Source organism: Nanorana parkeri, unplaced genomic scaffold, assembly GCF_000935625.1.
Source record: "Nanorana parkeri isolate BGI_ZX_2015 unplaced genomic scaffold, ASM93562v1 scaffold41, whole genome shotgun sequence".
Lineage (NCBI taxonomy): Eukaryota > Metazoa > Chordata > Amphibia > Anura > Dicroglossidae > Nanorana > Nanorana parkeri.
In genome coordinates, this window is record NW_017306309.1 from 890,487 (window position 1) to 905,346 (window position 14,860).

General features: G+C 42.9%; 1 protein-coding gene across 1 annotated transcript in view; it reads left to right on the forward strand.

Moving 5' to 3' along the window:
* LOC108799381 (epidermal growth factor receptor-like) overlaps nt 1-14,860 on the forward strand; it is a 56,927-nt gene that overhangs the window by 17,397 nt on the left and 24,670 nt on the right. Inside the window, exons 4-5 of the mRNA XM_018571248.1 lie at nt 3,868-4,038; nt 8,915-8,984. Of these exons, the coding sequence (XP_018426750.1) occupies nt 3,868-4,038; nt 8,915-8,984 (241 nt within the window). The remainder of the gene's footprint in view (nt 1-3,867; nt 4,039-8,914; nt 8,985-14,860) is intronic.

The window sequence follows — 14,860 nt, forward strand, 5'->3', positions numbered from 1 at the left end:
GGAGGCAGGGGGCCAAGCAGTGCTGGTCCGGGGGTGAAGGAGGCCAGGGCCAGGAGTGGGCAGCTTGAGCTGAGAGCAGATGTTGTCAGGAGGCTGGGGAGCTGCAGGTAAGAGAATCACACTGTGCTGGTAAAGGGACCTTGCAGAGCCCAGCATAGATTCTCAGGTGGGCTATGTGGGGTCTCAGATGGGCTGTGCAGGATCTGTGGTGGGCTCTGCGGGGTTTATAGTGGGCACTACAGGGTCTCAGGTGGGCTGTGCAGGATCTGTGGTGGGCTCTGCAGGGTCTATGGTGGGCATTGCAGGGTCTATGGTGGGCTTTGCAGGATCTATGGTGGGCTTTGCAGGATCTATGGTGGGCTCTGCAGGGTCTAAGGCGGGCTGTGTAGGATCTGTGGTAGGCTCTGCAGGGTCTTTGGCGGGCTCTGCAGGGTCTCAGGGGGGCTTGCAGGATCTGCGGTGGGCTCTGCGGGGTCTATGATGGACTCTACAAGGTCTATGGTGGGCTCTACGGAGTCTATGGTGGGCACTGCAGGGTCTCAGGTGGGCTGTGCATGATCTGTGGTGGGCTCTGCAGGGTCTATGGTGGGCTGTGCAGGATCTACGGTGGGCTCTGCAGGGTCTAAGGCGGGCTGTGCAGGATCTGTGGTAGGCTCTGCGGGGTCTATGGCCGGCTCTCCAGGGTCTCAGGGGGGCTGTGCAGGATTTGTGGTGGGCTCTGCGGGGTCTATGATGAACTCTACAGGTTCTATGGTGGGCTCTACGGGGTCTATAGTGGGCACTGCAGGGTCTCAGGTGGGCTGTGCATGATCTGTGGTGGGCTCTGCAGGGTCTATGGTGGGCTGTGCAGGATCTACGGTGGGCTCTGCAGGGTCTAAGGCGGGCTGTGCAGGATCTGTGGTAGGCTCTGCGGGGTCTATGGCCGGCTCTCCAGGGTCTCAGGGGGGCTGTGCAGGATTTGTGGTGGGCTCTGCGGGGTCTATGATGAACTCTACAGGTTCTATGGTGGGCTCTACGGGGTCTATAGTGGGCACTGCAGGGTCTCAGGTGGGCTGTGCATGATCTGTGGTGGGCTCTGCAGGGTCTATGGTGGGCTGTGCAGGATCTACGGTGGGCTCTGCAGGGTCTAAGACGGGCTGTGCAGGATCTGTGGTAGGCTCTGCGGGGTCTATGGCGGGTTCTCCAGGGTCTCAGGGGGGCTGTGCAGGATTTGTGGTGGGCTCTGCGGGATCTATGATGGGCTCTGCAAGGTCTCAGGTGGGCTTTGCAGTCTGAAAACCCGCTAGAGCCCACCAAAGATCCTCCACCTGGGACCCTGAAGAACAAGCTATAGATCCTGCGAAACCCACCTGAGACCCCACACAGCCCACCACAGATCATGCACAGCTCAAATTTAGATTGAGGAGTGCCTGAGTTTCGTCTTGCCTAGGGCAGACCAAAATACACCACTGCATATTACACACATGCATGTTGTGTTTTACTGTCAATGAATATAACAGAACACATCAACCTGTACCTACATTTGGCCTTCATTCAGGGTGTTTCACAATTGTCTAATCTGGCTTCTTCATAATGTACTTTGACATTTTTGTTTAGAAACCAAGGGCAATGATATGTGTGTTATGTGACTCATTTTGAGGATCACATTGGGCTGTTTTCCAGTTTTCAGTATCTTATCAGTTATTAAAGTGTATTTCCACCTTTGCAGCAAATTTGATAACCTCCCACTATATGTTTATGTGTTCCTATTCACCCCGGCCTTGAAATCTTTTACCCTTTGATAGGACAGACAAGGACAGATAGGACATCTGCAAAAACAAAATCTTTTAGCATAGTACAGACATGCTTTTTATGGTAAACATTATTCCCCAGTCCACTCCTATAGAAATGGAGAGCTAAGTAAGATTTTGTAGGATTTTTCTGCAAATAAAAAGGTAAACAGCTATTTTAAAATATTGTTTAATGTTATGCTATGTGAAATATGAAATATAAACTAGGTGTTATCCCTATTTGGCTCCAAAGGGGAAACACACATCAAGTGCAGACACTCACTCTTGCACAACCCGATCCATAACAACCATTACATTACACTTGTGTACCTTCCTTGCCTTTATTCCAGCAGCAAGGACCCTTAACCATACCTCCCGGACAGTCCCTTATTTGGAACGAAATACCTCTGACACTCCTCAGTTGTACTTCTTTTTGGTCTGATGTACAGACATCTATGAAAATGTATTATTTAACTGCCAAAAGTGTTTGGATTGACTAAAACCTTTATTTTATCTCTTAATGATTTTTTTTTATGGTAAAGCCAGTATAAAGGAAAAGTAACATTGAAAAAAAGACAATTCTGATTTTTACCAAACAATTTTGGTGGGGATGTCCAGATACCAGTTCAGATACCAATGTCGATATTTGGCATTTTCATGAGAACTACCAGGGTTGCACCGGTTGCAGCTGGGACTTGGCTCTTGCACTCCACCACTGTCCTGAAATCATTAGTCTGTATTGTTTTAGAAAAACTGTCACATGACAATAAACAAAAATGTATGAGTACTTGTATCTGTGAGTACTTGGACATGTATCAATACTTGTACTTGAAAAAATTGTATCTGGGCATCCCTTACATATATTTAAAAAAATCTTACATTAAAACAGGAAGGCATAAATCCCAGGAGCCCTGTATGCTCCATAAAAATGACAGCTGCCTCCTAACTTTTGAATTTTTATCTAGTCTAATCTTGGAGCTGGAAAAGTATCTGTACATGTACTTTTACCGAGTACAGTACTTGGCATCTGAACATCCCTCATTTTTGGGATATAAATTCTTAATGGTCCTGTGATACAATATAATTTCAATACAAATTAGTAAATTAAAACGTGAGACTGTAGTCCATCACGGGAGTGAGCTTGGAGGTGTGACTACTTTACAACACACAAACACACACAGGGACCATGGGGAACAAAAGTATCCACCCTCCAGAAGGAAGGACAGTGTCAGCACAAATTCAGAATTGATTTGAGAGTCTACAGCTGAGTGATGCACAAATAAGCTAAATTTATGTTAATAGTTAAGGCAGTTGAATGCATTTTAAGATTTAACTATTGAGTTCAGTTTCACTTTAAGATAACATAGTTATACATGTTTTTTTTTCGGGTAGGGGGGACAGACAAAATAGGCTTTCTTTTAGTGATATTGTTTTGAAAAAAAATATTGGATTTTCTATGCAATCTATAGACAAAAAGGCATTAATCTTTAAAGGCCAGTATAAAGATGCAACTTACAATTATGGAGAACGTGTGACAGTTTTACATGTCTCACACAATTTACAACTGGGCAAGTGAAAACTCTGTAACCACTGTCACAGTGGTTTGGGAAAAAATAGCTAGTCCTGTGTAACTACTGAGATTGAGAAAGGATGGTTGCAAAAGACTTTGGGGGGCTTTCAGAGTTAGACTAGGAGGCTAGGGAATGTTGGAAAGGCATGCAAATAGAGGTGCCTTTCACCGCACTGCGCTGCTACTTCCCTTAGGTGCAACATAGTAGATTTCTGAGGTTTCCCCTGACTGTCTATACTTCTGCAATGTCAGCTGTTCTTATGTTGCTTAACAGAATAGGCCCTAATCTCTTTCAGTAATACTATCTTCTGCATTCTGCACTAAACACAATTCTCCACTTTGTTTACTCTTTTACTTTAGTGGTAAAAAGTTCTACAGTTCTATGCTAGTGAGCTTGCTGTACCTCTTCAGTCCTATATGTGCTCCATCCATGTCTTTCTACCATCTTGTTGTTGCACTCCATTCATACCTTTTGCCCGTTGACCTCTCCATTGTCCTGCTGTCTACCCTATCTCCTTTACTTGACAGTTTCCAGCACTGCTGTTCACACTGAAGTGCCAATGTGGATACAACCTCATGTATGAAAGTGCCCATTTTTCCATCCTGGACATTCACCACTCATGGCTGCTCCTGTCACAAACACACTTCAGTTCTAGTACTTTAGCCCTGGCTACAAAGTTGGAAGGGGCTCTTCAGAAGGTATGGAATGTCACCTGATGTGAGGAATTTCCGTGAGCACTAAGCTCTACCCCCTTTCCCTAAATGTGCCATTGCTGGTGCAAACAGCTGCACAGCCAGTGTTGTTCCTTCCATAGGAGAAAGAAAGGACAGTTCCTACATGACCCACAAATTTCTTTATTGCACAGTGTTCTTTCTGCCAACACATCATGTAGCAGTGGGGATATGTTGCACTGCTATGCATCTCCTGTCTAATTTCTACAAGTGAATATAAAACTTAAATATTTTTCTCCACGTATCTCCGTACTCTATTATCAGTTCACTCTCTTTCATGCTTTCCCCTAGCAACACCATGAGCTTCTGTCCTGCCTTCCTTCAGGAACAGTTCCTGCTGAGCTCCTCCACACCAATTGCTATTTTTGACATCCATACATCTTCCTTCTCTTCTCTCGCTAATATCAGCTTCAGCATTGTCCAACTCCCCATCCCCCAGTCATAATTATCCTGTGCTCTGTCTACTTCCTTAGTCATGGTCACTCCTGCTTTGCCGCCCTCTACATTCAACACAAACTGATTTAATTCTGCCATTCTCCACTTTTCCTCCTGCTATAATAATTTTCCTACCCATACACAGTACTGCCACAATCATCTTCTACAGTAAATGGGATTGTGAAAGTAAAAGAGGGTCTCTGATTTTATTAGTAATTGGTAATATTAGTAATATTAGTCTTATGATTTTGAATTTGTTTGTCCATTATAAGACTGGTGCACAAAGCCATCATCTTCAGACACATGACCATCAACTCCTATTAAAAAAAATAGAAACAGGCTTAATTTTCTACAACCTCTGCCACCACCTGGAACTTTTGCATTAGCAAATATTTTAATGCTCAACTATCTTTCCACCCATAAAAAAACATATTTACCTTGGCCTAGGGCAACTCAATGCAATTTATAGTTTTTACAAAGAAAACATCATCACAAACACATACACACAAAAAAGCACTTAAATCACATGACTAATTTTGCTGATTTTTCAATTGGAGAAGAAAACCTTTTCCTTGGTAGATCAGGTTTTGAGTATGAAAATCACAGATTCCCAGACAGTTTTTGCTCATGTTATCATGGTTAAAATGTGTCAAATTGGTTTGTAATAAAAGAAAATAACAGGGTTTTATCTTCTGCAATAGCTAAAGGGGCACCATAGGACAGAATATATAAATGAAACACTGATTACAGGTCTTTTTTTTATGATTGTAAGTTGTTACTCACTTATTTCTCCATGACGGAGATAATGCATTAACTATTCTATTGTTGATGCCATATTGTGCAATGTGAAAGGGGTGATTACCAGTTTGCAATCATAAGTAACATGTTTGCAGACTGTTGTTTATTTATTGTGAAATGTTCTCCTTTTCTTATTTTTTCACAAAATGCCAACATAGTAACTGCAATACAAAAGATAGACATAGCTTATGACTTACAGTGCATTTTTGAAACACAGTTATATGTAAAGTGTATGTATAGCCCAAAACATTTTATTTAGTTTTGGATAGTAGGAAATTATTAGAACCCCAGCCAGATTTTTATTGGTGTCCACTGGAGAGATTTGGTAAAGCAAAACAAATGACAAACGCACTCAACAATTTGTTACCAGTTATACACATCCTTTGCAGAAGACGTGTATCCAAACCTCTGTCATTGTCCTTAGTGGTGAGACAAGTTGTTTTACATGCTAGTTTGTGAGTGTGCCATGATGCCTTTCTACTGTACCACTGTTCAAAGCCCATTTCGTGTGCACCTTACTGTATAACTGGTAACAAATTGTTGAGTGCGTTTGTCATTTGTTTTGCTTTACCGATTTGGTGCAGCGACGCATGGGGTTTCTCAGCTGCCAATGGGATGTGCGGGATCCCTTATGTGTCTCTGTACCTTTAAGGAGGTGGGGCGTCCTCCTGACAGGCCTGCACCCAATTTGATATCTTCTGCCCCCATGTGCTCCAAGATGGAGACTCTCATAGTTTAGAGTTAGGACCGCACTATAAGAGGTGCCTTGGCGCGGCAGTGCGGCTTACACATCCTTTGCAGAAGACGTGTATCCAAACCTCTGTCATTGTCCTTAGTGGTGAGACAAGTTGTTTTACATGCTGGTTTGTGAGTGTGCCATGATGCCTTTCTACTGTACCACAGGAGAGATTTACCCCCTCTATTTGTCCTGATGACCACTGCCACCAAGACAGAAAGTGAAAGGATATCCACAATTTTAGTTGCCACCAGTGCAGGATGTCACGGTAAATTGTCCAGTGAGGAGACAACTGTGGGTTTTCCCCTCACTTTGGAGAGATTTTCTCTCACTCCCTGCTGTATCAAAGTGAGAAGAATTGAAGAGAAATATTTCCCAATAGGAAATCATTAAATAAATATATAAATAAATATTTAAACAATAAAGGAAAATGTTGTGCCAATTTTTTTTAAATTAGACGTATCGCCAGAGCTTGAAAGTCATTGTTGAATGCCTCAGGGGGCCAAGTGCATGCGGCACTTGATCCTGCTCTGACCCGTGCTGTGGTTGGGCAATTAAAGAAAATTGCCTCTATGGGAAAGCTATAGCACAGCACAGTAGTTACTGCCCCGCCCCATCTTCATTCTAAATAGGCAAGATATTGTGTCTGTATTGTGTGCACCCCTCTCCTCTGCCAGCCATTTGCCAGACATGATTCAGGCAGCTCTCACCTCGATGTAGTTGCTCTTGCAATAGCTGGCCACTTGGGTGAGGTTTTGCTAAACTCCTCTAACATCTGCAGCCCTATGGATCTCTTTTATGTACAATGGAGGACAGATAACTAAGCCTAGATCCATCTACCTATTATTCTGGGGAGAGAGTCTAGAGCATTAACTGGAGGTTTGTGTTGTGAATGATAAGGTTAGTCTCCAGTGTGCACCATCATTTGCAACACCACAAGACACCGGCTAGTACTTTAGTCTCTCTCCCCAGAATAGCAGGTAGATGGATCTCAGTTGTCTGTCCTCCGGTGTACAAGAAGACATGCAAAGGGTGCGTATACATTTGTTACACATTTGCCCACACATTTGTTAGTCCACCTGGTCCGAAGTCCAAAGAGTGCTCACCTGACTGGCATGTGCGGTAATAGCATATCCCTTGTGATAATTCCTCCTATATCCACTTTACTTGGTAGTAACAGCTTTATGAGAAGGTGATACCAATGCTGTCTGTCACACCCCTTCTCCTATATGTGCCCTACCACTTACTCCTAAATACATCTCCCGAGCAGCTTGGTCAAACAGTGGTTCGGCAGGTGGGACACACTGTCAACCATGCTAGCTCAGCAACCACAGCACGGTTTAGACAAGGACTAAGTGCTACATAGTATCGCAGAAACATTTGCAATGAGACAGGGGCACTTTAATACACACAGAAATTACACATGCAGGATTCATTAGAGTGATCACTAGCAAAAGTTGCAGATGCTAATACAGAATGCCACTTGCAGGTCTGGAAACAAAAATAGGCAATTAAAGCAAACAGTACAGCAGCAGACGATGCTACACTGTTAATAGTGGTTAAACTGTCTACTTAACAGGAACCACACTACCCTCTTCCACCTTTCTCCATAGTCTATAACACATGTAATGACAGCCTGTGCTTGAGCGCTGAGGTTTTTTAAATGTCTTTGCACTTAATCTCTGCTTGTCTGCTATGAGTGGCTGGAATACTCTACTGTATCTGGGGGGGGGATCTGCTAGCAATGATGACGAAACCTGTTGCTGTCACATCAAATGCTTCATAGCAAATGGTATGTCCACAGCAAAGCAGCCTGATTCACCCTGCACTACATTTTTCATGGATCTTAATATCTCAATTTTGAGGAAAATTCTATATAATCTATGTGGCTGTGAACACACATTATTTAAGTATATATGTAAAGGGGATAGGCTCAACTGGTATTGGCAGTGGTAAATCATGCACAAGACAAAGACACTCAGGAGCAGTCCAAGCAGGTATATCCTGCACTTTTGTTCAGCAAGGCGGCAAACAAACACAGTTTCATGACAGGATACAGCTTTAGGGCATCCCCCAAGCATGTTATTTAAAGGATGTGTGGGGTTTTTTCAATGTTTCCCTCAAAGCTGCACAAAAAGACCCTCTTCCTGCTGTACTGAATTTATTTACTGGTACATTTCCCTATGGCACTGCCCAACTTCCCATACCCTTTTCTCTATAGTAATTTGCCCATTAGCCCCATAAATGGGCAGAATCTACTATCATGATTTACCCCATAGACTTCAGTGGGTTTTGCCACTAAGTTCAGGTTTGCCACTTTATATACAGGATTCGCCAAACTCCTTGCAAAATGAACCCTGACAGATTCAACTATCTCCATTTATTAGGAACATTACACTAAAACTAGGTAGGGGCCCTCACCTTGCTCTCTAACCAGATTCAATTCTTGAGGCATTCCACCTTCCTTTGAGATTTTGGTCCATGCTGACATGATTACACCATGCAGTTTCTGCAGATTTGTCAGCTGCGCATTCTTGTTGATAATCTCCAGTTACTCCACATTTCTGTTCGGTTAAATTCAGATCCAGTAACAAGCCTCCCAACGGCATGCTTCAGCAGAAATTGAGATTTATCAGACCAGGCTACACATTTTCAGTCTTCCACTGTCCAGTTTTGGTGAGCCAGTGCTCACTGCAGTCTCAGCTTTTTCTTCTTGGCTGAAAGTGGAACCTGATGTGGTCTTCTGCTGTAGTCCACCTTTGTGAATTCTGACATGTTTTTCTGCTCACCACAGTTGAAAAGAGTGATTATATGAATTACCATAGTATTTCTGTCAGCCTAAACGAGTCTGACTATTCTCCTGTGTCCTTCCAGATCACCCAGGCATGGATGTTTGTTGTTTTTCACGCCATTCTGAGCAAACTACAGGTGAAAATCCCAGGAGGTCAGCAGTTACAGAAATACCAAAAATCATGCCTGAGATCTGAGAAAAATCTGAGATCAAATTTTTCCTTATTCTGTTGTTTGATGTGAGCATTAACTGAAACTCTTGACCTATATCTGCATGGATTCACCATTGTGCTGCTGCCACATGATTGGCTGATTAGGTACTGTAGTTGCATGGCTAATCAGGTGTGCTGGTGTTCCTAATAAATTGCATGATGAGTTTACAATAAAATAGGGAAGCAAAATGCAAGAAAGCAAGAAAATCTCCCCTGCACTTAGCATCACCAAATGATGTCAACATTTTAAAACATTTTCAACGGACAATTTGCTTTTAATTTTGTAATTGGTGAAGGATAACGCACTCTGTCTATTGAAATGGGCTACCAAATGAGCTCCCTTTAAGTCTTTTTTCCATTGCCTTATTTAGCATTTTCATAAGGAGTACTCAAAGGTTTTTTTTTACAAAGCAGCCGAAGGCAGCCGAGTGAATAACTCAGCCGGCTGATTTCAGCCGTACATCGGCTGCCTTCGGTTGCACTTTGCTGAACATCTGGACAACATCTGGATCGGCTGAGCCGAAACTCCAGCAGCTCACTCGCTGCCGTTTGCCCCTATTCACATAAGCAGCTTTGTGAACTTTGTGAATTACTGTCCTGACTCCTGATTCTTGTGTGATAATAGAACGGATGTATAAATCCTTTTGCCTGATTATTGCAAACAGGCTGAATGTAAATAAGACAGCATTTATGCTGGCAAGGCAGTGATGAAAGCCCTCAAAGCATAGGGAAAAAGGTCAGAGGTAAGAGGGTATTAGGGCTAAGTCTGTGTGAGACAGAGCTGTGTGGTCACCGCTGATATACAGGGACACACAGGCTCTGTGCAGCGGTGTATAGAGAGACTGACCCGAGTTGCTGAACCGGAGAGGATCCGATCTAGTGCCTGAAGTGAAGTCCGGTGACGCAGTTATCGCCAGGAAGTTGAGGCCTAGTTGCACGGCCGAACCAGCCGCCGAGGTGATCCAGCCAGCCCAGCTGAGAGAGAGAGAAGCCAGATGGAGCCAACCGAGATGACTACAAGCATCTTTGATGAGTGAAGACTTCCTATCAAGGAACCAGACGACTTCCCCTACTGCGCCGGAGCTGAAGAGGAATAGAGGACGTCCGGCATCTGCTATCAGTCTTCATCTTCTCCAACTGACCTGAGGATTGGTTAGAGGCCTTTGGCCACGTTGACAACCTGTTTGCTGTTCATACCTGCACTACAGTAAGGGCCTCAACGCCGGCTAGCTTAGGACACCACTACTGGCCAGTAGTCTAGGAAGGGTTGTGCATTGCCAAAGGGAAACCTTAAAGGGACATACACCCCATTCAAGGGAGGACATTTAAAGACAATTGGCCTTGCATACATCAGTGCTGACAGCAGATAGCTGCAACTAGTGAGTTGCAGAGTGCCTTAGCCTGCTGCTTAATACCCTTTTGTGTGACTGTTGGGTATACTATTGCCATAGTTGCTTCATATATTGTGTTCTTATTAAATCTGCTATAAAACTGTTCAAAGGTGTGTTAGTGTGCTGTGGATCCACGATTTGGGCGGTACATTGGTGTAGGGAGATAGAAACACCTGATCATTCAGCAGCTCCTTCGGGGGTGAGCGCTACATATCTTTCAAAGAAGATAGAAGGAATATTTAATTTTTCATATTGGTGATGTTCGTTTTTCTCCTGCCTAAAATGTGTTCCTAATCTCATGCAAGTAAGTTTATATTTATCCTTGGTCATATTGTGGCTTGACTCATAACTTGACCCATAATGACATTTACTACTACCTAAATATTTTGTTATATTCGAAGGCCATTCTAATCATACCATTTTAGCCCTGCTAATGAGAAAATTGTAGTTGTGTAAATGTAATTTTGCTATCCTTTCCTGACTATGCCATACCACACTCAGAGTCCAATTGCATGATACATCAGAGGCCAGCAGTACTTGGGCCATTTTTAATGCATTGCACTCTGTTCCCACAGTGTCTGATCTACATACAGTATGGGGACTCCCAGTGGTGGACCTAATAACCAAAGAGCCCTGGTGCAAGATGTTATCTTGGGCCCCCCTCCCAAGATGGGGGGGCGCGGGAGCGGTTCACACTGGCCCCCGCTCCCTCCCCCCCCAGCGGTCTCTAATGTTGCAGTAGCGTGCTGGACTTACCTTAGACCCTGCAGAGCACACCATAGATCCTGCATAGCCCACCTGAGACTCTCTATGGTGGGCTCTGCAGGGTCCCAGGTGGGCTGGTCTGGTCTTCGGGATGCCGCCCCGGTACAGTTGATACCCATGTAAGAGGCCCCCCCAGACCCCTCACATGGGTACCGGCCATACCCCCCTGATGGCAGTGTTCTATCAAAGGTTGTGACTACGTTAGAATGTGTGACCGGTGACGTGGTCACACGTTGTAACGTAATCCCACCAAGTTTTTCAGCGGTGGAATGTGTGACCACCAATAGGTGAAGCATTCCAGCGCTTTCCCAGCTGTTCCAGGGCAAATCGGCATCGGACCGTGCACTGCCCCATATTGCAGGACCGGACCCCACTGAGGCTGTGGGGGTGCCCAGGACCGGACCCCACTGGGCCCCCCCCACAGCCTTAGGCCCCGGTGCCCCAGCACCATCTGCACCGACAGTAGTTCCGCCACTGGGGACTCCAGTGTAACAACAAATTATCTTTGATACCTTTAAAGCCTGTGGTTTCTTTGTAAATGTTGTAGTTTCCTTGAGGGTGTGGTATCATCCAAAGAGTCTTTTGAATTGATTCAAGAATATATTTTTTTTATTAATCTTACCATTTTGCACTTTTATTATAATTGTATTCTTCAGTAAAAAATTATTTTTTTTTTTTTTACAGTCAGCTATAGTACTGCATTGCACATTGTTTGTCCTGAAAAACTGGGGTCATGTGAAAGCTCACTAAGCTATCTGCAAGTATGTGATAAATGACAAATCTTTGTGTTTTCCAAATGACCATAGGTTGACAGTGTGAAAGTCCATTCACACAAAATATTAGTCATAATGCACACATCTTCTCTGGTCAAGTTGGGAGGGAGGAATTTGGAAGGGATAGCGGAATAGGGCACAACCCTCTGTGGCATCACGAGCCAGGCATGCTGATTCTCAGTTTATTGTGATTAGACTAGAGACACAGACCTGGTTGACTGTCAAAAGTTTTGCAACTTCTGGACTGTGACTTGGCAGTAGAAATCACTTCTCATTCCACCGAGCAGAGAAAATATCAATGGAAAGCCTTCTCACTCTTTACCAACTCAAGATGGGAATTTTTTTGGGGGGGATATTTCATGTACACATGAGTCTTTTCACAGATTTCATTTAAACATCTTTTAAAGGATTATTCCAGAGAAAACTGATATTTTAGATCATTATAGATGCTGGAATGTTAAACAACTAAATGGATTTTTATGTCTCTCTGGGCTCCAATGATATCTAGAATTTACAAGTCTGTTCACCTGCTGCGGAAATGACAGTATATGTGGATAATCTTTTCATTGTTTAATTTATTTTATATTATTTGGAATGCGGAGGAGTGGAAACACCCTTAGGTGGGTGGAACACTCACATCCGCAAGGTGGATGGGTTCCAAAATCATGAAATCAGGGAGGTCTCATGACTGAAATCTCTAGGAGATATAAGACACCAGCAGGTACCTCAACAAACCAGAGTGAACATACAACTGAAGTATCACTTTTGGAGAGACTAGAGTGAAGATCACTAAAGGTGTCTATCTATATGCGACAGCTTCAAGATCAGCATGAAAGAAACTAGACCAAGCCATGGGCTTTTGTGGCCTTGTCTACTCCTCTTCTTCTTGTCGATCAGCCAGACCATTACAGCTCGGGAAAAAAGGAAAGGTAAGGAGGATTTTTATACATATGCTATCTAATCATAATTTTTAGTTGTGTTCTAAATAATAAGAGTAATGTCTATAGTGCTACTTATTAGACATGTAACCCCACAAACAATTAGTTTTGTTTAATTTCAGATTAATTTGGATTTTTATCTCTTTTGGATTTTGGATCCGAAATCCGATTTGGTTTGTTATTCGGATTTCAGATCTATCTATAGTTTAGTTTTGTAACGATCTGAATTGTTGTTTCAAAACAAAGTCATTGCCTGTAATTCAACCCCCAACAGCCCAAAAAAAACAGTTTGGCCAGAAAACACTCACATGTCCAATTTAGTTTTGTTTTGAACGAAATTAGTACGGATCCTAATTTCATTAAACAGACATTCGGATTTGTTCGCATTCGGACGCGTTCAAGTTCGGAAATTCAGACACGTCCGAATGTCCAAATTTAACGAAATTCATACGAATATCAATTCAGAACGTAACTAAATTTACATGTCTACTACTTATATGATCAGGTTTCTTCATCTGCACTAAGTATACATGTCACAGGCAAATCTAGGCTAGGGCAAGAGGTGAAGCAGTCACTGTCTCATTTTTTAATACAAACATATCAAACATTTAAAGCAAACTGTCGGAAATGCTATATACATTTATTCAAAAGTAGCTAAATACTTAAATTATATATAAAGGATCAAATGCAATTCATCCACAACATAATAAATTGTAAGGATTAGCTCCAAAAGGAAAGTTTTTCGGGGGGGAAATCCACTCGCTTAATGTATATTATGGCTACAAGACTACTTTTATTCAATGAATTTAACAGGGAAGGAAAACAGAAGGCCTTCCCATCTAGGAGATGTATCGGCACATCATCTCAGCACATAAAAGGGGTGGAGACAAAGACAGAGACAGATAAAGCAAATAATATTTCAAGGCATATCACAATGTATGTGTAACATGACAGGAAATTACATCTCCTGTTTTTTCAGTGACATTGTTTCTGTTTCAATATATAAAAACCTTAAAGTAAAAGTAAAGTAAAATATTGTGCATTTTAGTTGGCCAGACATTATGTGCACTGTCCCATTACTCCACTGTGGCCCATATGACCACCTGGCTGTAAATGGACCCCGCAAACTGTATTGCATATAGCAGATGGAGTCTCATTACTGTGTTGCTAACAAAGCATTGTAATAACAAGTACTGCATGGAGGAATCTGGCACTACTGTGCTCAGGAGAAATATTTGCGTTCCCAGTATGTGCTCTGAGATTGTGTGCACTCATAGGAGACAGGGAAGAGAAAGAAAGAGAGCTGACACCACAATGTACCTCCAGATTAGTTCTGGGTGCAGTGTTTCCAGCCAGCTACAGATCAGAAGATGGTTTGATCAGGAAACAAATTAATGTTTCCGGTGGTGGACAGATTTTAATTTCCCAGCAGCTCTCAAGGGGGTTTGGTAAGATAGGGAAAAAAACCTGCCGCTATGCCTTTATTCTCTGGTAACATCAGCAGAACTGGTAGTAACTGTCTATACTGGTCTCCTCACTCTCTTTATTTACAAAATTGCTTGGTGGGGGCTATATAAACTGTCCTTCCTGACACATATATACCCCCTCCTTTTCTTAAAGCTAATGTTTAATCTGGTCATATTTTGACTTCCCTGGTTCCTTCTTTTCCACCACATCATCATACTAATGACATTTTAAAATAAAACCTTTCTCTTTTTATTACCTAACCTTTTGTCATCACTGGGTCTTTGTGCTTCTCTATACAAAATAGGCAGATCATGGCCTGTTGAAGGTTCTGTACATAGCTTCTCAAAAGCATCACAACACTTCTCTCAAGAGAAGCCTAATGCAAATAGTGGGAGGAGTACTGAAAATATCAAAATGTCTTCATAGGTGGGTATAAGTCTGGAGGAGTTGTAGATCCTAGGCAGGCTGTATTTGCATGCAGGCT